Raw genomic sequence first — 27115 nt, forward strand, 5'->3', positions numbered from 1 at the left:
CTCCAGCGGTGTGTTGTCTGATCTCAGTCATCGAGCTGGCAGAGCATGGCCACGCCACGTTTAACCCAGTGCTGAGGGAGCTTGCTGGTGGGCAACAGCATGGAAATTACAAAATTGGTTGAGTGGCCAGTAGTAGAGAGAGTGCCCTTCCTCGCACTGGTCTTATAAAGAGGGCAAACATATATTTTCTGAGGTTCACCATTGCTTTTCTTTTCAGCTGTTTAAAAAAAAGAGTGAAACAAAGAATAAATTGGATAGGATGTCCCAGAAACTACAATACAGCAGCAACAAACACCTAAAATATAATTGATATAAACTGAATTTGTCAACAATTTGAAATTCTGGTGCTGGACCGACAGAGTGAGGTCACACTTACTGGGTTTTATCCAAATGATGGGCATAGAGTCAAACAGTACTTTAGGATGCTGCTCAGCCAGAACTCCACTGAGGAAAAGAGACAACAATATCTAATGTTAGAGGAAGAAACCAAACAAAAACATTACAATATTACAAGTTTCAATATTAAAATGTTATAATGTGCAGCAAAACAACTAGTGATAAATGTTTTCTGTGAAAACTTACAGGAGTACAAAACAATGTAAAACAGTAATGCATGAAGTACCTTACATTTAGGCCTGTCGCAATAAACAATAAATCAATTAATCACATGATAAATGAAAATTATTGCCCTCATTTTCATTTATCGACTGTATTGTTTCTTCGTGTTTCTCTCTTTCTACTGAAGACACTAGATGACAAAAGGCTCAACTCCGGTGCTCTTCACTGACCCCTCACTTTCTCTTTTATCTTTTTAATTCGTTTTAATTGTCTAACATCGTGTTCTTGGATCGTTAAAAGCAGCTAAGCTGAGAAGCTAAGCTACAAGCTAAGCTAACAGGCCGACCTCGGGAAAAAAAAACTCTGTCTTGTCTTAGCTAAAAAAATTCATGGTTGAAACCTGTGTCTTTGTGTAAAAAGTTGTTTTTCTCTGAAAAAAGAAGCTGAGAACTTGTTTACTGATTATTTTATTAAAAGCTTTGCGTGAAAAATGTTATGCTAAAGAGCTCAAACCACAATGAGCGACCACCATTTTGAGAACCAATAGAAGGAAAGAGGGACAGCCCATGTCATGTCAAGGGGCCTCCCTCACATTTTTCTTAAAGAGACACACTGCTTGCTCCCTTACTCCCTTACCCATCCTTCGGTTCAAATGGTCTTGTACTGCCATCCGGTGGTCAAAAAAGGTACTACACACAACATTAACAAACAATTCTTCTTAAATTTGACAATAGTTACTAATTATTGTCAAATTTCAAACAATATTATCGTATATCGCAATAATTTCTGAGACAATTAATGGCCGAGCAAAATTTGTTATCGTGACAGGCCTACTTACATTTATAGAGATAAATAAAATGGAGCTTCTACATTTTCAAACAAGAATGTTTCTCCAAAGATCTTCAGTTTCCATAGCCACTCTGAATTTAAAGCTAATTTATAAAGAGATGGTGGTTGGTTTTGTGAGGATGACAATTGAAAACTAAATGAATAATATAAAGAAAACAATTAAAAGCTAAAGGCTAAGGAGGCTACCGTTGCTTACAAGGTAGACTAGATGTTCAATTTTGCAACAGGTGAACCTGGAAAACCCTCTGAGGGTGAACACTGACCAACAGTCTGTGGGCCAAGGATCATCTGTCTGAGTAAGGAGCAGGAGATCAAACTACTCACTACACAAGGCAGGTCAGTTATTTTTCTAGTACACCCAGTGTGCTTTCATAAAGTTTTCCAACATAAATATTGTTTTACCTTGTACTTTTAGCACACATTTGATTCTTTATTGTGTTTTGCTGTGCAGCTCTGCTTTTAATTTTGTTGTTATTGCTCTTATTCTACAGGTGAACTTATTATTACCTTTCTTTGTCCCATCGAGCTCCATCAAGAAACAACCCATGAATGTAAACACCATCTTCAGGCTCTGCTTCTGACATATCAATTGGAAGGACCTGGAATTTGATTTATTACTTTCTTAGAGCGAAGGAAACAATATGTGTGGACAAAAAGTTTATAAAATGTGCCTTCGAACCTCAAAATCAAAGCCCAACATGTCAATGGGGATATGATATTTCCTGGCATAGTTCTGCATAGCTCCAGTCAGGAAGGCTTGTGTGAAGAAGAAGCCAGACAGCCAGAACACTCTGGGCTTTCTGGTTTCATACCAAACCTTCAGGAACACAAAGTGAAAATGGAAGGAAAAGCTTGACACTCTTCTACAGTTTACTTCTTGTCCAAATGAGACTTGTCATATTTTTATCTTATGAAGCCATAGAATTTTCTCACCTGTAAAAATCTGAGCCTTAAGAGAAAGTCATTAATGTAACTACCCAGAGGTTTGAGACTTGGGTAAGAGCGCTTGGCCCATTTGTCTGGGACCTTGCCCACTATCAAATTGCCTGCAACTGCCTCCAGCTCTGAATCCATCACCACCAAGCCCTTAATAGCTTTTACGAGGTTCTGTAGACTCACACGAATAGTGCCACACAACCTGTGAAACAAAAACCAGCAGTTTGAGATGTATAGTTTGGTGTTTACGTGTGATAGTTATTCACTGATTTGTTTCTTCATACATGTTGTAGCGCTCCATTTCCTGAACGAGGACTGTGTTCATACTTTCTTCATAGAGCACTGGGAACTTCAAGAGAGCCGCTTCAGTGTCAAAATTAGTTGGAAGCTGGTGGGATAAGCAAATGTGGACGTTATAAATGTACAGCACATTCAGAATATAAAAGAAGAAGAAAATAAGAAATAAATAATAGAAATACTCTGACATTTGTGTTTGATTCCAATAAGTAACAATATGATGAGCTGAATAGTAGTGTCTTTATTAAACTAGTAAAAAAAGTTACTGCTTTACCATCTTAGATAATATGCTAATATTCACTAAAACAGCTCGTTACTACTTATCGTAGTTTTCGGACTATAAGGTGCACTTAAAATCCTTTAATGTTCTCACAAATCGACAGTGAGACTTATAATCTGGTACGCCTTATGTATTAATTCTGGTTGTGCTTATACTGACCTCGAAACAATTTTATGTGGTATACGGCTTTCAAAAATCTGTCAAAATGAACTTGTTTTGCTTAATGCGCCTTATAATCCGGTGCGCCTTATAGTCTGAAAAATACGGTAAGTATGCTCTCAGTCATATTTTCAGTCTGATCCTAAATGTGTCTCTTGAACTAAGAACATCATATGTATTGGCTCAGTCTACAACAGCTGAGATTCTGGTCAACAGATTTGTTTAGATCTTGGTTATTTTGAAAAGAACTTTACAGCAATGTCCACTGCCAATAAAAAAACAATTCCCCGAAGTTCATTGACACAGGAAATATAATCTTAACAAAAGTGTAGTTCCTGTTATCATAGAAAGCCTGAGACTACCTCGACAGACTGAAGCTGTTTTTAAGACTTAAAACAAAATTCACAATTTTAAGCTATTTTTTAAAGCATTTTATCATTATTTTTTAATATTCCTCCTAATTGAGGGATAAAACTCAAACCTGACACTGTCCCTCGCAACTGGTCTTAGAAATGTGCTGGCTGTAAACAAGTACAGGTATGTATACTGTATATGTATATGTATACTGTATATGTTCAGACATTTATATCTACAATAATATAATACACAAAATGACCAACATCAATATAGCTACTACTAACAAGTAAAACATCTGAAAGTAAGAAGAGATTTAATTTAATTGGTTAAACCTTGGTAAGGATGTCATTAGCGATGTCATACAGGGTGTGGTCACTTCCAGTACTGGCCCCACCCTTTGCGCCTCCACCCTGGGTCAGAAGCAGCGAATCAAACAGCAGCTTAGTTTGCTGCAAATCTTTAGAGATGTCAACATTTTCATGCATCCCAAACACTTCTGGATGCTGGCTGAATGGAAGATTCTGGAAAACAAAAAATACATTATTACTCAGTAGTTGTGGTAAAAAGGAAAACAAAACAAAAAACATTCATCCTCTTGAATATATATTTTTTACCTTAATGAAAATAATGTAGTCTTTGTAGCTAGATTTAGGTGGGATAAGGTATTCACCGCTGGGTGACAAACGGTAGCTAGGTGTCTCAATAATGCCCTTGTTGTAGAAATCAGCCAAGATAGTCAGCAGGAGCCGCCGATCCCAGTCGTCGGTGACACGACCACCATAGTTACACTCTCCAGTCAGATACGTTATGGCCTCCAAGGGCACCTTATCATATTCTTTAACAAACAGCTGAACAAACACAAACCAAAGGTGCTATAAGGTTTGTAATGGTAGGAGTTTCACAACCACACTTTCAAATAAATACCTGAAGCTGTCTGATGCTTATGCGAAGGTCAGACTCGTTAAAGCCGTAGGGAATGTTCCACCCCAGTGGACCAAATTTCTTCCTCTCTTGAACAAGAGCATGGAAGAAGCACAATCCAAACAGGAGCTTCTCCCAAACCTGGTAAATAAATCTACAAGTCAGAGGTCATTCTCTATGTGACAAAGGGAATTCATTACTAAATGTGAGGTTAACTTACTATCTCTTTATTTGGGCAGTTATTGAAGAAGTTTGTGTCAGAAATAGGATATGTCAAGTAAGACTGCAGCAGGTTGAGACGAAGTCCTGTAGGGGGCTCATTTGTCATTTTTACCCCATTCTGCAGGATGGTCACTGGAAACTGATTTCAAACATAAAAGTCATTTTTATACGTTAGGAATTCTTGTATAATCTGATATTTTGTGTCTAACTGCTTAAAGCTGTTTTTCATACACATGTGGGGAGGGAGGATTTACTTTGGATGATGGGTAACTTGTGAGCCAGAGACGGAAATCTTGGTGGCATGTTGCAGGACTGAAGTTCTCACAGATTTTCTCTAGAGTGGACATCCACGAAACAGCCAGGTGACAATTCTGCAAACAGACCCACGTGCCATCCTGCATAGCTGTGGATATCATTTTAGCAGCTATGGGCCCCTGGCCCTGACCCAGAGAGATAGACTGGAACTTAGTATCACTCATTTTCTTGTCACTGGCAAACTTTAATAAACCTATAGAAAGACATTGTTGTAATTAATGGTTTTCATTGTAAGGACAGTTCTATAAGCTTCTTGACACACAGAAAATGAAGTACTTACTAGCCATGGGATCTGCTCCTGGAGAAAGAACAAACACCAGCGGGATGGTGCAGTTGGAGTCCAGGTAGCTCTTACTCAAGTCAAAGGGAGGGGGCTGAACAAAGTTCTTTTTCAGATTGTTAGTCACATATTTAGTGACAGCTGGTAGTATCTTATCAGGCCTGAGACAGCGGATAATGATCATTTTCTGCAGGTTACCGAGACGCTCAGACCAAGGATCTGGCAGCCCAACACTGCATGGCTCTTTGCTGTCGTAAATAGGTTTAAAGTCTGCTGGGCTCTTCATGAAAGCCTCTCTGTAAAGTTAAAAACAAATCAATGTATTATTTGAAAATAAATCACAGTAGAAAACACAAAAATGGTGAAGTAATTAGAACTAAGCCGCAAAGACTAGTTTATTTAAGTGAATATTGCTTTGTACTTTATTCCCTGTAAGCTGGGCAGTTCACTAGCTCTGCAGATTTCTTCCCAGCTCTTTTCCTGTAGCCAGCTGGGGTCTGGGTTGGGAATGGTGTTCTGCAGGCCCACTCCCCCAGTCAGCAAGAACATAAAATCCTGGTACTCAATCTCCCCCTTTGCTCTGAAAAGGTATATTAATGGATGATAAAACAATATAGAAATCACATATGATCATTTGTAAAGGCTTAATGGCTTTGTAGGATCGCTAAAGTAGCTAAACCACTTACAGTAGCAAGTTGCAGCAGAGAAGGAAGGAGAAGAGGAGTTTGTCCTTCTCAAAGAGAGACCGACAGACGTTACAGTACAGGTTATAGGTGAAGTGAGTAGCTAAATATTGAAGCCTTATCTCCAGCATCTTGGATTTCAAACTAATGAACAAAATGAAAAGTACAAAAAGTAAAACTTCAGAAAATCTATGATGTCGGCCTTTTCCCAACAGTTTAAACCATGATGTAACTTTTATAAAATGATGTAATAGACCATTTAAATATCTGAATCCAGCTTTATATGTGTCCGTGGTTCAATGAAACTTATTTATGTCTATTAGTACTATGATAGTGTAAATGTGTGGTACAAAAATCCATGCTACTTGTATAGCTGATAAATTTAATCTGTTTTTCTCTACAAAGTGTTTTTTTGTTTTTTTTAAGAAACAGTAAAGGGAGCTGGGACTTCAGTGTACTGTTAGCAGACACATATCAGTTCTGAATTTTGTTGTCAGCCAGGTGAGCTGATGTCTTAATGTTTAATGTCTATATTTAAAGTGGAAGTTGTAGACAAAATGCATTAAACTGCTGGTAAAAACATATTTTTTGTGCATTACCCACCTGTGTTGAATAGAGTTAATGTAGAGGTTCACAAACCAGCTGAGTGAGTACTGGTACATGGGGTCTATGTTGGTCAAATCAGCAATACTGAAGAACAAGATCGATGAATGCTTGGCAATCTGTCTGTAACCTTCTCTAGACTCAGCAATCTTGATCTCGGTTTTCTCTGCAATCTTGAAAATAATTAACAGCGAAATGTTACGGCATCAAATATGTTTGCCACATCACGTTCTTAGGCTGACTGAAGCAGTTCCCACCTGCTGTTTCTTGGTAATCTCATTTGACATGAGCTTTGCAGAGTCTAGAATCTGAATGGCACTCTCATCCTCCAGGATGTTTCCCTCAGAAGATTGCAGAGTTTCCAGTATTTTATCTTCTATTTCCTTTAGCTGCCTCTTATTGTCAGCTGACTGCAGGATTAATGCGTTTCTCTCCTCTTCTAGTTCTGGTCTGTGAATATATAAACATAGAAGCAAGTGATGCAAAAAAAAAAAACCAGTGAATTTAACGTTTCTCTGACATATGAAAGAGAACGTTTTTGTTACATTTCCTTTGCAACAACGATCCCCAGCAGCTGGTCCTCCAGACCCTCTGGTGTGATCATAAAATTGAGCAAAGACACTTTGGTGGCCAGTTCTGGTAGATAGTGTGGGTTCCTGAGCTTAGTGGTGACGTAGAAACGGAAATCAGGTGAGTACTCGATTACACTCTCGCCAAGCCGGATGCAATCCACACCACCTAGGTAAAAATAAAACCTTTGTAGACTCATTTTATTTCAAATCATTTTAGGGCCTCTCACACAGCCATATCCACAGTACCTTGTTTGAAGGTTTGTTTAAGCAGCAGTGGTTCAAGAGACGGGTCCAGCTCTTCGCCTACATTCTCCAGCAACAAGGGTGTTCCAAACTGAATGCAATTTTCTAAAGTTCTTATGTAGTCTGCATCTGTTAGCTTGACTACACTCAGGTTATTGTCCTTCTCTGAATTCTTCACCCATTTGTTGGCTTGACCTTGAGGATCAATCATCAAAGGCCTAAAAGGAAAACACACAAAGGAATATTTTGTACAAATTAAAAAAGGAAGTCAATTTCTGATAAATGTTTTAGTGAAAGATGAAACAATGAGAATAGTGTGTGTCAGAATAACACACTCACCATCTACGTGAGTTACTGACAAGGACACCATTGTCAATAGAGAAGGAGTCACTGGGAAGGCCTGCAATGTTCCAAGCTCTGATTTTTATGGGATCTCCCAGAGTTTTACTGAGAGAGAAGTCATCTGAGGATGGGATATTCTTAGACTAGAAACATTTAATTAGGACAACAGATTGATATTATTCAATTATGCATGTGTTAGAAAAAAAGTGACAATTAAACAATAAACAGAAAACTTTTACTTGGCAGAGACTGGTCCATAACTTAGTGCAGCTCTGTCTGAAACCAGCAGTGAACGCTCCCAAGTATGCAATGACACCAGCAGAGATAAGAACGTCCCCAGTCAAGTTGTCATAGGTGTTCTGCAGATCATCTGCAGCTTTTGACCATCTAAAAAAAGATTAATAAATAAAGTCACTCTTTTATTCTTCTATTTGTAAATAATACTAAAAGAATAGCCTCATCATGACCTGCTTTTTTCTCCACCCAGACCACCAATGAGCTTTTCAGCCCTCTCTAGCTTCTTTCCGCACAAATCTACTTGGAACTCCAGTTGGGCCTTCTCCTCTGTCTTCTCCTCAAAGGTTGTCTGAAGTGCAGCCAAGCGGTCCTCAACTTCTTTTAACTCGTCTCTTTTCTGGTCTAGCAGAGCCCTGGTAACAGCCAGGGACTCCTGTGCCTCTGCAAGGTTGGCCTTTTTAGGGGCAACAACCTAAAATCCAAAGCCACTTGTTGAGATTTAGGAACAAGGAACAGTCTAAAATGGTACACTTCATAATAAAAATAAACTGAAGAAACACTGCACCTTTGCCACCCTGTCATAGACCTCCATTGCTTGGATCCACTTGCACAGACCTTCTGCTGCAGAGGAGGCCTTAGCCACAATGCTGGGATTAAAGTCAGGGTTGGTCATGAACTCACTACGGATTTTTTGCATCACAGGGACCTGTGACCAAATCAAACGTTTCATAGGTTTGAACAATATCCAAAGGTTTTATAGTCTAATGAATTAAAAAAAAAAAAAAAAAAATTTGACACTCACAGGAATATTGTCTTTGTCATATTCTTTCAGATCTCGTAAAAAGTTCATATCTCCCAGTAGCTTCTTGCTTGGACCCCAGTAATCAAAAATCTACACATAAAAAAGCCCATTGCAATATACAAAAAGAAGCTTAATAAGAGCACGAGAAACAGTTTGTGTCAATGAGCTTTAAAAGTGTTTCAGCAACTAATAAAAAGGGAGATATTCTTAATGAGATTATTTTATACTCCGTCTAACCTTTTTCCCAGTCCCAGCAGGGTCAGCTATCCTATCTGGTTTTATCATCTTCATCACACACACAGCTGCCATCACCAGCTTCACTCCTGAAGGTGGATTTTTCATCGCTTTCACAATTGTGACATCAGTTGGCTGAAATAACACAGTTTCCGTTACTTGAATAGCAATGTTCAGTTGCTCTAACGAAGGAGAAGCAGTTGAAGAACACTGACTTTTAACGTGTTCAAGGCAGAGATGGCAGCCTCCAGAACTGGGATGGCTTCAGCCAAGTCACTCTCACACTCATTCTTCAGAGCCTGGGCTTCACTGGCTTTTATAGTTGCTGCCTCTTCATCGGCTCGCACAACTTTACTTTTTGCTTCCACTTCTACAGACTCCTGTTTAATCACCTGAAAAATCCCATAATAAAAAAAAAAATCTATTTAACTTTTCCAATGTTCTTTACATTATTCAAACAAACATCGACATTGGTGTAGAGATGGAATGAAGTACTTTCTTGCATTCACCTTCATCATTTTGGTGTTGTCAATCTTTGCCTGTTCCAGTTTGGGTTGTAGATCTACTAGCTCCTTTTTCATCTCAGCAACCTGCAAAAATAGATTGTGACTAATGCATGGCAACATTTAGTCTTTTAAAAATGTCAAAATAAAGAAAGAGAAAAAAAATGGTAAAAATAGAATTTCACATGCCTGAGATTCAGCAAAGGCAAGTTGATCCAAACCATTGATGTACCTCTGTTTTGCTTTCATGACAGTGTCTCTTTTCTGAGTGAGCAGTAGACGGAAAGCTGCGATTAGCTCCAGGTAGGATGTAGAAGTCACATAATTAGGGCGCCCTAGTTCTGTGAGGAATCTGAAATTAAAACAGCAGCATAATTAGATGCCTTTATTTCTTTCACATCTGAACATAGAAGTTACAAAGAACAATCGTCTTACCTTTGTGAGAGTTGTTTGGCAGAGGTGTGAAATGTTTTGCAGATGGGTATAACCTCCTGCCTTTCATTTTCACTCATCTCCAGTGACTCCAAGAAGGAGTTGGCTACTCGCTCAAGAGCTTCTTCTGGCCATGACTGTCAGGACACAGAAAGAAAAGCATCAGTAAACAGGCACATAAATGAAAAAAAAAAAGCAAACAGAGTTTTGCATACTTTTACTATTGTTTTGTCTTTTATTTCAACAAGGATTAATCCAAGTAAACATGTTTTTTTTTTCATGTTTTAGTACTTGAAGTTTGTACATTCTTTTGCAAACATTTTGTAAATAGATGTATTTTTACGTTCACAAATTACCTGATACCAGTCAATAGTACAGCAGTTAATAAGAGATGGAAACTGTCGTAGGCGATTTCGAAAGGTGTTTCCGATGGGACTGAAGGCAACAACTACGTGTAGGTTCTCTCTACAGCGTGCCACGAAGAAGGCAAACAGAGTCAAGGGGCTCAGCTCCAAATTCTTATTACCAGCCTGAGCGATGGGACGCATTGTCTAAAAAAAGAACAACAAATAAGGAATCCTTTTAATATTTACTAAACTTTTTTTTAAAGAAGAAATTACTTTGTAAAGAAGAAATGAAGATCTGTTTAGGGCTATCAAAACAGCTACCTCCATAATTTCCTGCTTCTCATCTACAGCAAACAGATTAGGTACTTCTCCTGAGTTCAGAACACTGTCCACATCCTCCAGAAAAGCCTCATCTTTGATCTGAGCATCAGTTATCAGGAAAACTGTCTTCTGTCCTTTAACCCCAGCATTTTTCAGCAGCATCTATGGTTGAATAAACATTAGAACCAGTTCATTTTATTTACGTTTTCTTCACCTGTACAGAGAAGTTCACAACTAATTGTCTTGGAAAAATGGAAGATATGAACAAGTTTGCATTTAAACACAATAACATACAGTCCAGTCTAAAGCACCTCATTCCATTTTGAGTTTCACGTACTGTTTGTCTGTATATATCATTTAATCTAAGTAAAATTCATTACAAAACTAATCCCACAAAAATGATAACATGTCACAGAAGTCTTCTCAAAAGTGTCAGGCTAACCTTGAGGTCATCCCTCCACTCTGTCATGCCGTAACTCTTAGAGATTTCAGGCTGGAACATGGTCATATGAGCCATTGATGTAGCCAGACGGGTGATGGACTGACGACCGCTGCCTCCCACTCCCACCAGCAGAGCATTACCTCCTGGCTGCTTTAACACTCGGCTTATACGGGACAAGTGTTCCAGGACATAGCTAAATGAAAGAGATTATTTTTCTCAGTGAAACACAATATGTGATCAGCCTTATTAAAGCACCGTTCTAAATTCCTCTACACATATGATAAATGGTAAATGGACTGTGCTTATATAGTGCCTTTCTATTGAATCAAGGTACTCAAAGCGTTTTACACTACAATCTATGCCCTCATGTACCCACTCATACAGCACTCTACTAGATCTCTGCAAAGACTAATCAGTGCTTTATAGCATTCATACACTGATGGGACACACATTGGAGGCAATGAGGGGTTCAGTGTCTTGCCCTGGGGCACTTTAGCATGTGACTGTTGGTGGAATCAAGCCCCCAACTCTCCCATTGGAGGAGGCTCTAACCACTCAGCCACAGCCGCCCCAAGTTAGTTAGTTTGCTATAAATATATTCTTGTTTAATTTTTAAAAACCTGCTAGCTTAATAAAATAACTTCCATCCATCCATCCATTATCTTTACCCGTTTATTGCATTTTGGGTCACGGGGGTCACCGGTGCCCATGTCCAACAATCACTGTGCGAGGGGCGGGGAACACCCTGGACAGGTCACAAGTCCATCACAGGGACACACAGAGACAAACAACCATTCACTCTCTCATTCACACCTAGGGACAATTTAGAGTTACCAATCAGTCTAACATGCATGTTTTTGGTCTGTGGGAGGAAACCAGAGTACCCGAAGAAAACCCACGCATGCACAGAGAGAACATGCAAACTCCACCCAGAAAGGCCCCCAGACCGGGATTTGAACCAGGGACTAGCTTGCTGAGAGGCAGCAGGTTTACCAGTTGCGCCACCGTGCTGCCCGTAAAAGAACTTCACATTTCAAATACTGTAATCAAAACAATTTACCGGAAGATGACAAGGTTCATCCGATTCTTGTGCATCTGGTTGTATTCTTCAAGACATGACTCCACCACTTCAGCAAAGGTATCCATGGAGGGCACCTCAGCATATAAACGCTCATCATCCTCATGGTCAGGGTTCATGTAATCACCAAAGAGAAGATTCTGCATGTCTTCCTCTACCAGCTGAAAGGGAAAAATATATGTGTAGCACAAAGTTACACATGTAGCGCTGCCTAAACATGTCCTCATGATGTTACGTATGAAACAGATTTATTCATTGTAACATCTTCTACATCTACTGCTTACACTCCAATAGTGAAAACTATGTTACTACAGTGGAAAAACCGAACCTTGACTTACTTTATGGCCTTTTTTCAGGTGATCAAAGACCTGCTCAAAGGACTCTTTGAAATGATCTTTGAGGACGCTGTTCATCAGATTAAAGAGCCATGCTCTATCCTTGTCATCCACCAGTCGGTCGTAGTAGACACGGAGGACCTCGTGGACAAACAACCGAATCATAGTATGTTTGTGTTCCAGAGACTCCTTCTTCAGCAGCAGGCAGCCTCGAATGACGCGGGAGAAGTCTCGTAGGTTGAACGTATAGTGAGACTTTGCTGGTGTTGGAAGCAGGTTTTCCATGGCTTCCTTATACACCTGCAGGAGATAAAAACTGATTAAAAAATGACTTTCAAACATCAGAACATCTAACTGTGATATTACAGGGAACTCACTTTCATTGTTGCTGTCACTATTTGGTTGCCAACAGGAAAACATTCAAGAGGGAACATACTGTTTTTCAGATAGAAGTTCACAATGTTGGAGAAAATCCAAACCATGGTATCGTCACTAAAGGGATTTATGCTAAAAATGTTCAAATGCCGTAGAAATCGAGAAGTTATAGCATTTCTTCCACCACCAGGGGGACCCATTGCTGAGATGAGCTGCAGGTCCACAAGACTAATCTTGGATGTATCCTTAAGGTCATACCTGCCAGAGCATCAAAACTGAGTTCTACCTTTGTAATAAAGTTATTCACTGCATGTTTATTTTAAAATTTAAATAGTATTTTAATATGAAACAGTTTACCAGTTTCCATGATCTATGAACTGTCGAAGAAGCTCCACAGGAGGCTGAGCACCAAACTGTTCCAGAGCAGGCATGTTCATATCATCTACAAAGATGATACACTTTTTCCCCATGGGAGGGCCAAAAACACCTTTCCTTCTCTTATCCAATCTGGACATGATGATATTCTGGAAAACGTTTTAGGTACATTGTAAACTGTGGAATATTCAAACAGATTTGTTCAAATTCTATTTTATAAACATTTATCCTTACATGTGCTTTCTTGGTGATCCAAAGGTTTTAAAAGGCAAATATTTTATTCTCATGTCACTAAAACTAACCTGAGTTTGGTTTGCACTAGTTCGAGCTGAAAAGTTGATGAAGAAGGGAAGAAAACTGTCTTTGTCTAGATTATTCATCAGTTTCTCCTTCACATAGACAGACTTTCCAGTGCCAGTAGGACCAACAAACAGAGGAGGGCTTCATCAGCAGAACAAAACATACAAAAACCAATTTTATGAAATTAACTATACATGAAATTACTCTTGTGTTTAAGTAAAATCATGTTAAACTCTCTCTCTCTCTCTCTCTCTCTCTCTCTCTCTATATATATATATATATATATATATATATATATATATATGTATATATATATATATATATATATATATATATATATATATATATATAATTTAAATATATTGATTAATGTGCCTGTAATCCTTTGAAAATACTTACACTCCGTGGTTGATGCAAAGGTCCATTAAGTAAGTGTAACGAACTGTATCTATAGTGGGAACAATGATCTCCTGTACTTTTGTGTTTTTGTCCCCAAGGTTGATATTTTGAATTTCCTCATTCCAGTGAATCCATTTGCCTTTTCCTTTAAACTGTAGAGGGGATTGCATTAAGAATTTCTGATTGACCTCAAGTCAATCTTTTCTGAGTAAAGGATAACACCTTACCTCGTAAAAGTAATCATACACTTGGCCTTTCTCATCCAGTGGACACTCCCATTTCCCCACTGTTTGAGGGATTGGATTTTCCTTTGTTTTTCCTGAAATGGTTCTCCTGAAGAACTCACTAAACTTCTCTCTGCTGTCTGCATCACAGGCACCACCCACAGACCAGACCAGAGAGAACGTAAAAGCTGCCTGCAAGCAAGAAAATAAAATACACAAGAGGTATGAACATAATTTCACTTTGTTGAAAAGTGCACATAAAGAGAAGATTCAACTTTTTAATGTACATGCCTTACCCAATACTTAGAATACATGGGGTTAAAACGATAATAGAAATGACAAAACAATTTGTTGTTTTACCATGATCCAAGTACGAATTTCTGGATATCCAGGATTCGTCTTTACTGGTTCAGTGAGAAGCATCTCAAACAATCGACACAGGGACACTACAGTGTTACTGTTGCTTGTTGGAACAACTTCCTGTGAACCAACAAAGTATGGTATCTTACATCACAAATCTGCAACATCTAGAATATAAATAGAAACTTCCAAATTTTCTAATATGTTTATGCATGAAATGATTTGCAGCTTGGGCAGTCACTCACTCTGCAGTGTTTTCGCAGATGTATCAGGGTGGGTGGCAGGAGCCAGAGGAAGAGCTCCAGCAGTAGAGAGCGGCTGACATGGGTCTGCAGAGCTTCAGGAAGAGTGTTCATCCAGGAGATCACCAAAGGCTTCCAGCCCAGCTGAGACGGCTCCATGTAGATCATCCCACATCGACTGACTGTGGCAGGCTGAGGACACATAAAATAGAAAGTAACGCAAACATACATCTTCATAAACTAAAAATATATAAATTATATAAACTTCAGGTACATATGGGATTAAACATGTGCAATTGTGATTCTTTGCCAAATGAAAACTATAGTTACTAAATTTGCCTAAAACTGTATTAGCAGCACAGATTTTACTCACAGAAGCTTGTGATAAATCCATGGCTTCAAAAATCAGACTCATCTGACTTGACATCTGAATGATCTCACCACTCATTAGACACAACTGTAAGTGATCAGCACAGCAAAACAAATGTAAGTAGCTTAAGTATATGAAGCACATAGGAAGCTTAAACAGCCAACATTTCACTGAATGTTTTGTACTTTTTTGTTGTCATCCAGCACAGTGTTCATACTCTCAATCCACAGAGTATCTATGGGACCATCAAACACCACCCACTTGCGGTCTGGTGTGTCAGCTAATGCAAACTCACGAAATGTGTTGGCCACAATCCCATCTGTCCACTAAAAAGTGAAAGTCAACAAGTGAGAAGAAAATAGAACAAGAAACAGACAGCAAGCTGTTCAAGTTGTGCCTTAATACCAAAAATAAAAAGATCACTCCATCAAGTAATACAGTTAGTGGAAGGCACACTTTTACCTCATGAGAAACTAGGTCAAACTGGCCAAAGAGCTGTCCCATTGTAATGGACTTTGGATTCATTGTCCTGAAGATGACCTTTTCTTCTGCTCCATACCCTTTTTCATTCATGAGAGTCAGAGTGTCTGCCAAAACATGCAGCACCTTTGTCTTTCCAGCAAAGGGCTCTCCCACCAACATAAACCTGAAAAAGACCACCATGATGTGATTTTCTTCAGATTATGATTCAGTCACAAAAGTATAACTGGAAACATGGCAATCAGGGTACAAAAACACAATTTAAAACGTACCCGTGTCTAACAACCATCATCTCATATGTTTGGATCATCTTTTGTAAGAAGACCTGCGTTGGCTGTACGTTGTGATTTTTACAGCATTCTTCAGCAGCCTCTAAGAACAGCTGACAAATATAAGACAACAAACTGATTGTAAAATACATTATGAGACGAATAACAGCAATGGAACTGTTAGCTTGTCCAAAAGCAAAGATAGATATTAAGATTTCAAACCTGATAGTCAGCGATAGGAAGAGAAATGCCTGGAAATAAATCGCTGGTGATGCCATTGAAGAGCGGAATATCATGAGAGAGAAACTTGGGCTCGTTAACATCCTTTATGGATCTCAGGAGCTGAATTGAACAATATAAGAAATTCCAATTAAAAGGATGTCAAATTGCAAATGTATTGACAACTAAGGTTTAGAATCAGTGCATGGGCTAAGGTTTTAAAAAAAATCAAATAAAGTTTTGAAAAGTTACCAGAATGTCTTCATTCTCGTCAGGATACTTGAGCTTGAGGTTTCCTGCAGCTACAAGTACTGCTTTGACAGCTCTCATACCATAATCATAATGAAACTGAGAGGAGAGCTGCTCTGAACAAAGCCTGTAGGTCATCACAATTTTTACTGACAGTGGTTTGGCGTTGAGGAAGCCGTAAGAATACAGCGAGATCTCTGCTATTAGAGCATAGTTTGGAACCATCATGGCCACTGTTCGAAACAACACCTGCACAGAAAGAAAGGATAAATGTGCTGCCATTTTTTCACAGGAACATTCTCACTTCTGTTTATTTATCTTAAATTAAATTCACTTCAATTCAGTTTATTTATATTGCACCAAGTCACAACTGAATCATCTCAGGGCATTGAACAGAGACATTCATATACATAAAAAGTAAGTTAACATTATATATCTGAGGAATTAAATTGTATTATTCATTCATTTTTCAACCTTTATTTTGACAGGTAAATCCCATTGAGCCTCGAGGACTCATTTACAAGAGAGACCTTGATGAAAACAATGGACAACAGCAACAACAATAAACAGTTATAAAAAGTCATACAATTTTATTTATTTTTTTACAAATAGGAAGGCAAAAGAAAAGAAAAGTAACAAAAAACAGCTAGATTCTAAGGCGAAAGTAGAAAACTAAAAACAGGAACATGTCTGCATTGGTCCCTGCCAGGAGTCCAACAGATTCTTAAAGCCTCTTAGAGAGGTCAAGGTCGAGACGTTCAGATCTTTTTGTAAGATATTCCAGGAAACAGGAGCGGAGTAGGAGAAGGCCCTTTTGCCTAGTTCAGTCCTCATTGAGGGAACACTGCAGGTAATAATGTCCTGAGAGCGCACGCTGTAGCTGCACTCACGCAGAGACATGAGATGTAAGAAGGCAGCAGACCAAGAAGTGATTTAAAGATGAAAATGTACCAGTGAGAGAGTCTGCGTGAAGTTAATGATGTCCAGTTAACCAGTGAATACAGGGTGCAGTGGTGGGTACGATAATCACAGCCAGTTATGAATCTTAGTGCACCATGATAGACAGCATCCAACATCTGCAGGGTTCTTGTAGGAGCGTTAATCGATGGAGGGAAGGAAAGTCACAGTTGCAAGGTGTTTCCTAGCATTCAGAGTTAGACAGGATCTGTTTCTGAAAAAGAAACCCAGTTTAACTTTCAGTTTCTTTACCAAGTTTTCCACATGGAGCTTAAAAGAGAGATGCGAATCGACCAAGATACCCAAATATTTATAGGAATCAACAAACTCAATGGGGACACCATTTGAGGATGAAATCAGAGGAAGAACTGCTGGGACCGACTTTCTATTTTAAAAAAGCATCCCTTTGATTTTGTCAGCATTTAGGACAAGCTTGAGGTGGAACAAATCAGTCTGGATGATGTTAAATGCAGATTGCAAAAGCTGGAAAGCCTTAGCAACTGTTTTAGCTCGACAATAGACAACTGTGTCATCAGCATAGAAATGTATGGATGCATCAGGGATGGTTTTACCAACGTTACGTATGTAGATTTTAAAGAGGGTGGGTCCTAAGACTGAGCCTTGTGGTACACCATTGTTGACTGTTAAATAACTGGAGGAAGTACCATTATGTTGAACACATTGCCTCTGGTCTGAGAGATAGTTAGAGAACCAACCAATGGTGTGATCTGAGAAACTGATTTCTAAGAGTTTATGACACAAGATGTTATGATCCACAGTGTCAAAAGCTTTAGACAGGTCTAAGAAAAGTGCAGCACAATAATCCTTAGCATCCAGTGCTTCAACAAACTCATTAAGAACCTTCAGTGAAGCAGTTGTTGTGCTGTATTGTTTCCTGAAACCAGATTGATGGAGAGGTAAGATGTTAAATGAGTCCAGGTAATTTTTGATTTGAGAGTTTATCAGTTTTTTCTAGAACCTTGGCTAAAATGCAGAGTTTAGAGATTGGTCGATAGTTGTTCAGTGAGGTGGGGTCACCTCCCTTCAGTAAAGGAAGAACAAAGGCTGTTTTCCAAGCATCTGGAATGGAGTTTTGAGTATTAAATTGGTTTCAGTTCATTGCAGTGTGTACAATAATGTGGATGATTTGAACAGTAACAAATGATGCAAGGAATAATCAAAATATTCAAAATTGACAATTAAAATGATTTTTTTGAAATACCTTAAGGTTGTCTGGGAGCTCTGAACGTCCTGCATAGCCAGGGTTCATTGTTATGGACACAAAGCAGTTGGGGTTGAGTTTAAGTGTGGTTCCTTCAAAGTCAAAGTACTCCAGTCTCTGCTCGATGGCCCTCTGGATGCACAGAACCTGCTGCGCTACTACAGACAGCACCTCCAGCTCAATACGGTTGAATTCATCAAAGCATGCCCATGCTCCAGACGAAGCTAAACCTTTAAAAAACTATAATAAAATGTATTAAAATACAAATTAGCATAGAAATTTGTTGTGCATATTGTATGAAACAGAAGAGCCAAAATTACACCTATATTTTGAATTTTTAGTGGTTGATACCTTTCCCATAGCAAGATAGTCCAATCCATCTGAACAGTTAAACACCACGCACTGAACAGCAAGAGCTTTGGCCAAATCTTTGGTGGTTTCAGTCTTTCCAGTTCCTGCTGGACCCTCAGGTGCACCACCCAAATTCAGGTAGAAAGCTCCAATCTAAAATGGAGGTAGGTAAATCTTTGGTAATTGATCTCTTAGTTTATTTATTTTTCCAGAAAAAAAAACATCTATTCATATTTAAGGTTCCTTAAACACATATTAGGACACAATATAAAAATATGATTTGAATATTTTTTTATACCAAGGTTCGGTAACATCGGTCAGTCAGAGGAGTGATGACCAGACGTGGAGAGTTGCCCAGGTACTCGTAGGCATATTTAACGTCACAGTTGATTATGCGAACACGAACGTTGTCATTGCTCCAGTAATAACGAAGCTGGGCTAGCCATTGGAAATCAGTTTCATGCGATACACCTATCGAATGAGAGCAACACGTGGAGTCTGTTTCTGGCTGCTGAACGTCACTATGCTCTTAATAATAAAAATCATTGAGCCAGAGCTACCTTTCTCAATAAGCTCCATGACTACATCCCTGGCATGAACATCGATGGTGACAAGTGCTCCCAGAGTAGTCCGTGTTTGCTTGGCTAGTTTTCCTCTCACCAGCTTTATAATGTCATTCAGTTGCTTTTGGAGTTGTTGATAGTAGTCCTTTATACCCTACAAAGAGGAGAAAACTTTTCACTACATTTTCTTCTCTCAAGGTGACACTATTGTGGTTTCTGATTTGTTTAAAAATAATCATCTCAGACATGAACGTGACACATTTCGGCTTAGTACTTCTACAATAAAATAATTAATTTTCTTTTTTTTTTCTTTTGGTCAAATATAGTTTTAAAGTTAATTTTAAAATTGGGAACATGTATAAATATGAATTCAATTTGCTGTGATTTAAGTATTCAAAAATAATAAACAAAGCTGAGTAAATCATGTAAAGACCCACATTAGCCCCTGTTTTGATGGCTTCATGAACTTCTAAGGTCCAAAACATCTGCGAGGTGCAGATGACCACCTGACCAGGCCACTCCTTGACCCACTGGTCCCGTGCCGTCTCACCATAGGCCTGTCCACAGCATGAGAAGGATCTCATATTAGAAATGTATTGTATGACACCTACACAGCATAAACCTACCAAATCAACTATTATTTAAAAAATGTCCATCTCACCACTCTGGAGCAGGCCACAACATCTCTGACACTGCGAACCATCACATCCTCCACCTGCACCAGCCACTTCTCCACAGCTCCTTTGGCTTCAGATGTAGAGATGTGCTGGATTAGCTCAACACGCTCCCCTTCACTGCTGTACATGGCCTGAGCAAGAACAGTATGCAGCTTGGTAAAAATGAATCCAGCACAATGCCACATATCAATAAGTGTGTTTTTGACTGCCTTGCCTGGATATCCAGATTGGGTAAGAAGTCCAGTTTGGAAATACCCTCGAAGCACTTCTTCAGATGAGGCTGAACTCGCAGAGGGTCCTTAGTCTCTGAGAGAATCTCGAGCATTTCATCATTGGACAAGAAGAAAAACCTGGCACAAGGTTAGCAGCAACTATTAATATATGTAATATTTGCAAAGAGTTGAATTAAAAATGTTATCAGAAAGATTTTTTTATTTATACCGAGGGAAAAAGAGACGTTTCTTCTCCAGGTAGGCGTTCAAGCCTTTCATTATGTTATCAAGATGGGTGTTGGAATCTTGCAGTTTTCCAAGCAAACCAGGTAATGAGGTTGCTGGCAGAACCTATAGTTACAGATAGACAATTACAGCTACATTTGCTTTTAGAATAGAAAAAAATTCAAACGTTTAATTTTTTTATTACTTTAGAATCCTTAACACAGTGTCTCATGATCTCTTTCCAGTTTTTGTCAACAATTTGAAAAAGTCTCCCTTCTTTTGGAATCTGATGCATGATGTCCTGCGATGAAAAGATGGGCTCCAGGTAAAGCCACTGGGCTTGCACCTTAAGCCACTCGTCTATGGTTTCCTGAATATGACGTAGGCGCTCCTCCCATTGCTAAAAACACAGAACAATCTCCATGCTGAACTGAGCTAAAAAAAAAGACTTGGAAAAATACTCTATACTGGCAAAAAAGTTTAAAATTTTGTATGTCTTATGCAAGTTGGCTAACCTTGATTTTATTTTCAAAGGGTTTGATGAATGGTGAACCCCTAATTGTCTGAGTCTTTACAATCTGGTCATCTAACACTGTCTGGATATCATCCAAGGCAGTTAAGATGGAAACACCAGTTTCTCTGTAAGGTTGATGGTGGAAGGAAATATCATCCCAAATCTGTACCATGGTCTGCATTGCCTTCTCCATAGAAAACTCCTGGAAAGAAATGTAGTGACGGCAAACTGTATTTAATACAGAAACTTTATCATGAAAACAAACAAACAAAAAACGGGATGTATCAGAAATTCTCACCTTACTAGCAGCAGCACTAATAGATTCAAATTCATTCAGGTAAGGTGCTAGGTTTTGTTTGAGAACTTTCCGTAGGGTTGTACCAGAGTCAGGAGTGAGGTCAAACCCAACTATCTTTGACATAAGGTTCCAGTGACGAGTTCTAATACCAGGGTTGCACAAGATGGACACCACAGGGATGTAGTCCTGTTAGCACAAGCATATTCATAACTGAACATTACTTAGGAAAGGAAAACTTCAATTGCCATGAGATTTCTGTCATGAACACATTTGAAATGTTTGTTGCATAAATTACCCGGAACATTTTGATCTGTTTCATTACAGTAGAGCACACAACTATTGTTGGACTCTCCTGTTTCTTTAGATCTTCTTCCCTAGGACTTTGTCTTGTCTTCGTAGAGATATCTTTCATCTCTTGTGCGGACTTAATCTGCTCTGTTGCAGTGGAATGCACAGCTGCTGATGGACTCTCCTGCTTTGTTGGATCTTGTTCACTAGAACTTTCTCTTGTCTTCCCAGAGATCTTCTCCATCTCTTGTGCAGCTTTAATCTGCTTCTGCTGGAAAAACTTCAGCATCTTGAAGATCTCCCTGTAGAACTCATCCAGTTGGACTTCCATGCTTTCCCCATCTAGCTCCAAAAAGGAGCCATCCATCCATCTACTCAAAGAGAGGGGAAAGTTTCTCATCAGGTGTCATTAAAACCTAAACACAAAGTGTAACCATTTGAAATCAGACCTGTTTTCTGTGCGCTGCCACTTCAGGACAAATCCAAACAGCTTCTGATATGGTTCCATGCTCTCTTTGAGAACTTCAACCTCTGGGTAACTTGTTAAGTCCCATTCGTAAAAAGCCTCTTCCTCATTGATAAGGACAATAGCCTTCTCAGCCTCGTGGAGAAGTTTCTGAACTTTTATTACATTTGCAACATACTGTTCAAAAAGTAATAACGCACCAGTTATATTTACTGTGGGATTAACATGGTGTGAATTTCAGAGATTCTCTGTTTGAAAAACACAAACTCCATCAACATTGCTGAAGCCTATGCAAAATGCTTTCTTGTAAAGAACTTAAAACATGAATAATTGAACCCAAATGAATAAGTGGTTAGAAGCAGCCAGTTAGCTTAGCATAGGATAAGAGAACACATCTAGTCTCAGGATCATCCAATAGTACTAATAACTGTACCTGCTGCATTCTACTCAGCTCAGAGTATTGTGAGAACTCCTCTATTCTGCATCCCAAAACTTCCAGGTCTACCATTAATTTTTCCCTTTTGGCAATAAGCTCTGTCTTTTCTTTCTCCTTAGCGTTTTGTAGCACCTATTAAATGATAAAGGTGTTAAGAAGTAGATCACTAACATAAAAAAAATTAGATAGTGTTTCAAAAAAGAAACAGAAGCTTTACCTCATCACTGAGCTCAAAAGCATGCAGGATGTTTTGGGGCCAGTGAAATACAATCAAATTCAGCTCCAAATCTTCTGGCTCAAAGATGTAGACATTCAAAAGATAAAGGAGTTTGGAGCAGGCTTCCTGTCAGAGCATAGTGTGGTTCAAAATGATGTCAGAAAATCCAACAAATACATATACTCATCCGACTATTCACCTTTAACCTTTCACTTAGTTGCACAACCCCCTTGGTTTTGGTAAACTTGATGTATTCTTCTATCTGAGCAATGTTTTCTGTGCTTTTTGGAACTTCCAGAACTTTCTTTTGGATTTCTTGAAATTCAAAACAGATCCTTGGCACAAACACAAAAAGACCACTTCAAATTTTTCAACAGAATGAGAACTTTGACTAAAACTGCTAAAGGAAGTGACCTACTGTAAATTTTGCTCTCTATGCGCAATGACGAGTTTCTTCAGAAATGTTTCGGCATACATTTTAGCTTTGTTGGTGAGACCTTTTTTCAGCTCCTCACAGTTCAGAAGGACCATTGGGAAGAAGAGTTTTGATGGGAGCCTGCTAATCTCATCTGACAGCATATGAAACTTTTCCACTTGCTTTAATAAGTAAAAACATATCGACAGTCATCAGGACACAAGGTTAAACAAGTTCAAGTCATAATTGGGTGTATGCTAAATACACACAGATTTTACCTTAGTGTACTCATCAAAGGAGAGCTCCGCCTTCATAAATGTGTCTACTTTGCTCTGTGCAGTCCCATTCACAAGCCAGTCATAGTTGTTCACTACAAAATAAACTAGAAAATTCAGCAATGAACTAAGCTGATGAATAATGAAACAAATAATGTTCTTAATAAATCACCGTAAGTCCTGAAATGTTGGTCGGGTTCTTCTAGGTTCTTTTGCACAGCATTCTTCACAGTGGACTGAGCCCAAGAAAGGACCTCATCAGGCACAGTGGCATCCACAAATGAAGATGAGGTTTGTTCCATCCACGACTGCACAGTTTGTACTTTCTGTGAATAAATTTGATACAGTAGATAAAAATCCTCATAATAATAAAAAGTTATGAAAATAAGGCAGTTTACCTGCAGTGTATTTGCTATGGCATTAAGGATATTCAAAACAGAGTCTTCCAAATCTTGGAGGGTGGGGTAGATTTCCATTTTTTCATCATCAAATGTCAAAGCCATGCGAAACACAGGCAAGCAGTGGTGGTTGTTTGGATCAAATACACTGACAAACTTTTCTACATTTGCCTGGAGCACCGATTTTAACTAGAACAATAAAGGAGAAACTTACTACCATATGGTTTATACTTTGATAGTTTTATTTATTTAAATATAAAAACATTTAAAAGGGAAAAACAGGGTGGATTTCATCTCACCTGATTGGAAATAAGGGTTGATGCACAGTTATAAAATGAATCCATTTTCTCAGCTTTAACGCGCTTCTGTATTTTTTCATTTGTTAACAAGTGGATGATTTTAGGATACCAGGTACTCATGATACTGTCTTCTTTCTTCTTACACATCACGGCTACTTTGTTCTGTAGGCTTTTATATTCCAGAGGTCCTAAAGCTCTTTGACAGCAAAACCACAGATTAGTTTTAAAAAGGAAGCAAATCAAGAAGAGCCAGCTTGTGTGCTTGTCTGTTTCTCTTGGTCTTACCGAAATGCTGACAGATCAACTAGGAACAGTTCAGAAAATGTTGAGTAGCCGATATCCAACAAAGTTTGCATCACAGGATGTAGAATGTGCAAATTTGCTTTTACCAGCTTGCAGCGTTTTACAAAGCTATCATGCCATGGTTTTGAGAAATCAAGAATTCTGCAGAAGAACAACATATAGTTTCAAATGGGCATTAAAGAGGAATCAACTTTCATTGGCTCATAGCAGAAAATCTAAAACTCACTTTGACTGAGAAACTCTCTGTGTTTTTGAGCTCTGTTCTTGTTGCTGAGGATCCTTTAAAACTGTGCCCACTAAAAACAATGAATATGGAATCATACTTTACTGCAAAGAACATACAAGGATCAATATGCAGTTCTGTGCAAAACCACCGTGATCCTGAAGATTTTTTTTTCAATTGTACAATGAAAAATAACTGATAGTCCTAAATATGTCTAGTTCTATCCCAATGACTCAATTCAGCTCAGTTTAGAGCCCAGTCACAACAGAACATGTAGAGTCAGAAAACAAAATGAAATGATGCTGCTAAGATAATTAATCATTTTTATAATTTTCACCTCATAATTACGGGTATTGAGTCTATTCATTAGAACTAATGCAACAAACGCCTACTTTAAAAGCTAAAACTTTGAACAAGTATTCACACTTTGCAAATAAATGGTACCTGTGTGCTTGACAATCACTTTGTGGAACTCATCGCTGACTTCCACGCAGAGCTCCTGTAGAAGTTTATTCATCTCAGGGTTCTCTTTCAGTTTAGGGGAGACTCGGGCTACAATTGAGTCCAACCACTGTTGCTGGATCGGAGCATAGGGTCGACTCTCTACACAACGCTTTAAGAAACTGTAGTTCATCTGCAAATGGTGAAAAAAATAAAGTATTTTAAGTATGAAATGCTCCCAAAAATAATACTTTTACAATTTAACTAAATATAACAATATAAAATAGACATACCATTCTTTTCCGCTCCTTGCTGATCATCTGTGAAGTAAGTTTGAAATAAACTTCATTGAACAGAGCAAAACTTTACAGTATGGACATGAGCAAAAATCCCGAGTCCATCCATCCATTATCTTTTACCCACTTCTTCCTTTTTGGGTCGTGGGGGTCCCTGGAGCCCATGTCCAGCTATCACTGTGGGAAAGGTGGGGGACACCCTGGACAGGTCTCCAGTCCATCACAGGGACACATTGAGACAAACGAGACAACCGTTCACTCTCTCACTCACAACCTAGAGACATTTTAGAGTTTCCAATCAGCCTAACATGCATGTTTTTGGTCTGTGGGAGAAAAGTACCGAGATAAAACCCACGCATACACAGAGAGAACATGCAAACTCCATCCAGAAAAGGTCCCCAGCTCAGATTTGAACCGACAACCTTCTCACTGTGAGATAACAGCTCTACTAACTGAGCCACCATGCCGCCCAAGTCCTGAGCCAGCCCTCATTTCTTTATAATTTGCTTCCAAGGAGGTAGCTTGTCATAAATATACAATTTGTTCTCATTGATTAGTTAAACTGAAATACTTGTAAAATAATAAATAAATAAATAAATAAATAAATAAATAAATAAATACAGAGATAAAAGTTTGATTAGATGAATCTTAAAAAGCTACTGACTGGAAACTTGACATAAAGTAAACATTTAACTGAATTTAAAAAAAAAAAATCTACATAAATCTGGCACTGGACCTGAGAGACATGATCTGTTTGTTAAAACAAGGATTTCAGATACTGTTCATGTGCTGAAGATCGTTTTTAGACCTGACACGTCTTTTGTCCTCCACTTGTTCACTTTCTTAACTTTTTTAACACATACTGTACATTATTTTGTCATGTTTGGGCACAAGGACTAAAAGGATTAAAGCAAGAAAAACTTTGACAACTTGATAAAGTTGTCACCTCTCAGTGATAATATTGTAGGAACACCTGGCCTGGGGGACTCTCTGGGTGGAGTTTGCATGTTCTCCCTGCGTGTTGTTTTTTCTGGGTACTCCGTTTTCCTCCCCACAGACCAAAAACATGCATGCTAGCTAAATAGTCAACTTTAAATTGTCCCTAGGTGTGAGTGAAAGTGTGAATAGATGTTTGTCTCATTTGCCTATGTGGCCCTGTGATGGACCCTCAACCCATCCTGGATGTACCCCACCTCTCTGTGGCTGCTGGAGATAGACAACAGCCCCCAGCTACCCAGAAAGGAGAAATAGGTAAAGAAAATGGATGGATTATCAATCAAAGTAAAAACAATTATTACAAGCAATTTTATTCCTCGGAAGAAAAATACAAAGTAATTAGGGACATAAAACTTTTGCACAGTAGTATTGTAGCCTATATTACAGTTTGTATTTAAAACATATGCATAGAAAGTTAGAATTCATACAGTAGATGGAAATTGTGGTTCTGGTGAAAGACTGCGCACAGCTCCACTCTCTTGGCTCTGTCTGTAACTCTTCATGGCTCTGGAGACCCTGTAACACAGAGTAAACTGACACACTTCAGTAAACCCAGAGGTCTATGGATTTACTCTTAAAGGAAGTTCACTGAGGAACTAAACACAACGCACAACAAAAACGTACATTATCATATGGAGTTGGTTTCGTTTCACTTTACTCCTCCTATGTTTCAGCAGCTTCTGGTGAGCTTTTAACTTCTCCTCCATCTCCTTCTTTGCTTTGATGGCCTTGTCCACATCATCAGAATGCCACATTCCTCCAATTGGGGGCAGAACAGCCTTTGACAGGCTCTCCACTGGTAGGAGATGAAAATCTTCTGGAGAGGTTGCCAT

The 27115-nt window shown here is 38.7% G+C and overlaps 1 protein-coding gene across 1 annotated transcript; it reads right to left on the reverse strand.

Annotated features, from left to right (window-relative positions):
• On the reverse strand, positions 1-27115 carry dnah12 (dynein, axonemal, heavy chain 12). The gene is made up of 74 exons (XM_037684067.1): positions 26907-27115; positions 26711-26798; positions 25284-25310; positions 24994-25183; positions 24553-24622; positions 24309-24467; positions 24024-24219; positions 23725-23913; positions 23499-23652; positions 23330-23421; positions 23055-23233; positions 22836-22971; positions 22637-22762; positions 22417-22551; positions 21967-22160; positions 21731-21888; positions 21525-21634; positions 21230-21415; positions 20933-21133; positions 20623-20817; positions 20422-20543; positions 20195-20330; positions 19965-20111; positions 19741-19860; positions 19301-19457; positions 19039-19211; positions 18741-18893; positions 18390-18629; positions 16214-16459; positions 15965-16084; positions 15746-15855; positions 15456-15639; positions 15179-15319; positions 14997-15080; positions 14627-14815; positions 14382-14501; positions 14025-14213; positions 13798-13949; positions 13401-13539; positions 13081-13247; positions 12726-12981; positions 12352-12648; positions 11996-12174; positions 10936-11128; positions 10494-10655; positions 10182-10376; positions 9829-9962; positions 9583-9745; positions 9400-9480; positions 9106-9282; positions 8894-9025; positions 8657-8746; positions 8420-8560; positions 8085-8326; positions 7857-8004; positions 7615-7760; positions 7279-7493; positions 7006-7198; positions 6718-6910; positions 6461-6633; positions 5861-6001; positions 5596-5754; positions 5175-5470; positions 4834-5087; positions 4578-4718; positions 4361-4498; positions 4051-4284; positions 3769-3957; positions 2628-2731; positions 2341-2545; positions 2087-2224; positions 1915-2006; positions 377-444; positions 1-217 (listed from the first exon to the last, which is right to left on the reverse strand). The coding sequence occupies exons 1-74, from the start codon at positions 27113-27115 to the stop codon at positions 24-26; spliced, it is 11946 nt and encodes a 3981-aa protein (XP_037539995.1). The 3' UTR covers positions 1-23.

Source organism: Nematolebias whitei, chromosome 11, assembly GCF_014905685.2.
Source record: "Nematolebias whitei isolate Nwh7 chromosome 11, NemWhi1, whole genome shotgun sequence".
Lineage (NCBI taxonomy): Eukaryota > Metazoa > Chordata > Actinopteri > Cyprinodontiformes > Rivulidae > Nematolebias > Nematolebias whitei.

What these genes read in the sequence shown, in the direction of transcription:
- dnah12 (XM_037684067.1), bottom strand. Translation starts at nt 27,115, where the DNA reads ATGGCAACCTCTCCAGAAGATTTTCATCTCCTACCAGTGGAGAGCCTG. An exon ending in TGCTGGATGACAACAAAAAA is followed by an intron (nt 15,081 to 15,178) that starts GTACAAAACATT and finishes GATCACTTACAG; the next exon opens with TTGTGTCTAATGAGTGGTGA. An exon ending in TAAGGCTCAGATTTTTACAG is followed by an intron (nt 2,225 to 2,340) that starts GTGAGAAAATTC and finishes GTGTTCCTGAAG; the next exon opens with GTTTGGTATGAAACCAGAAA.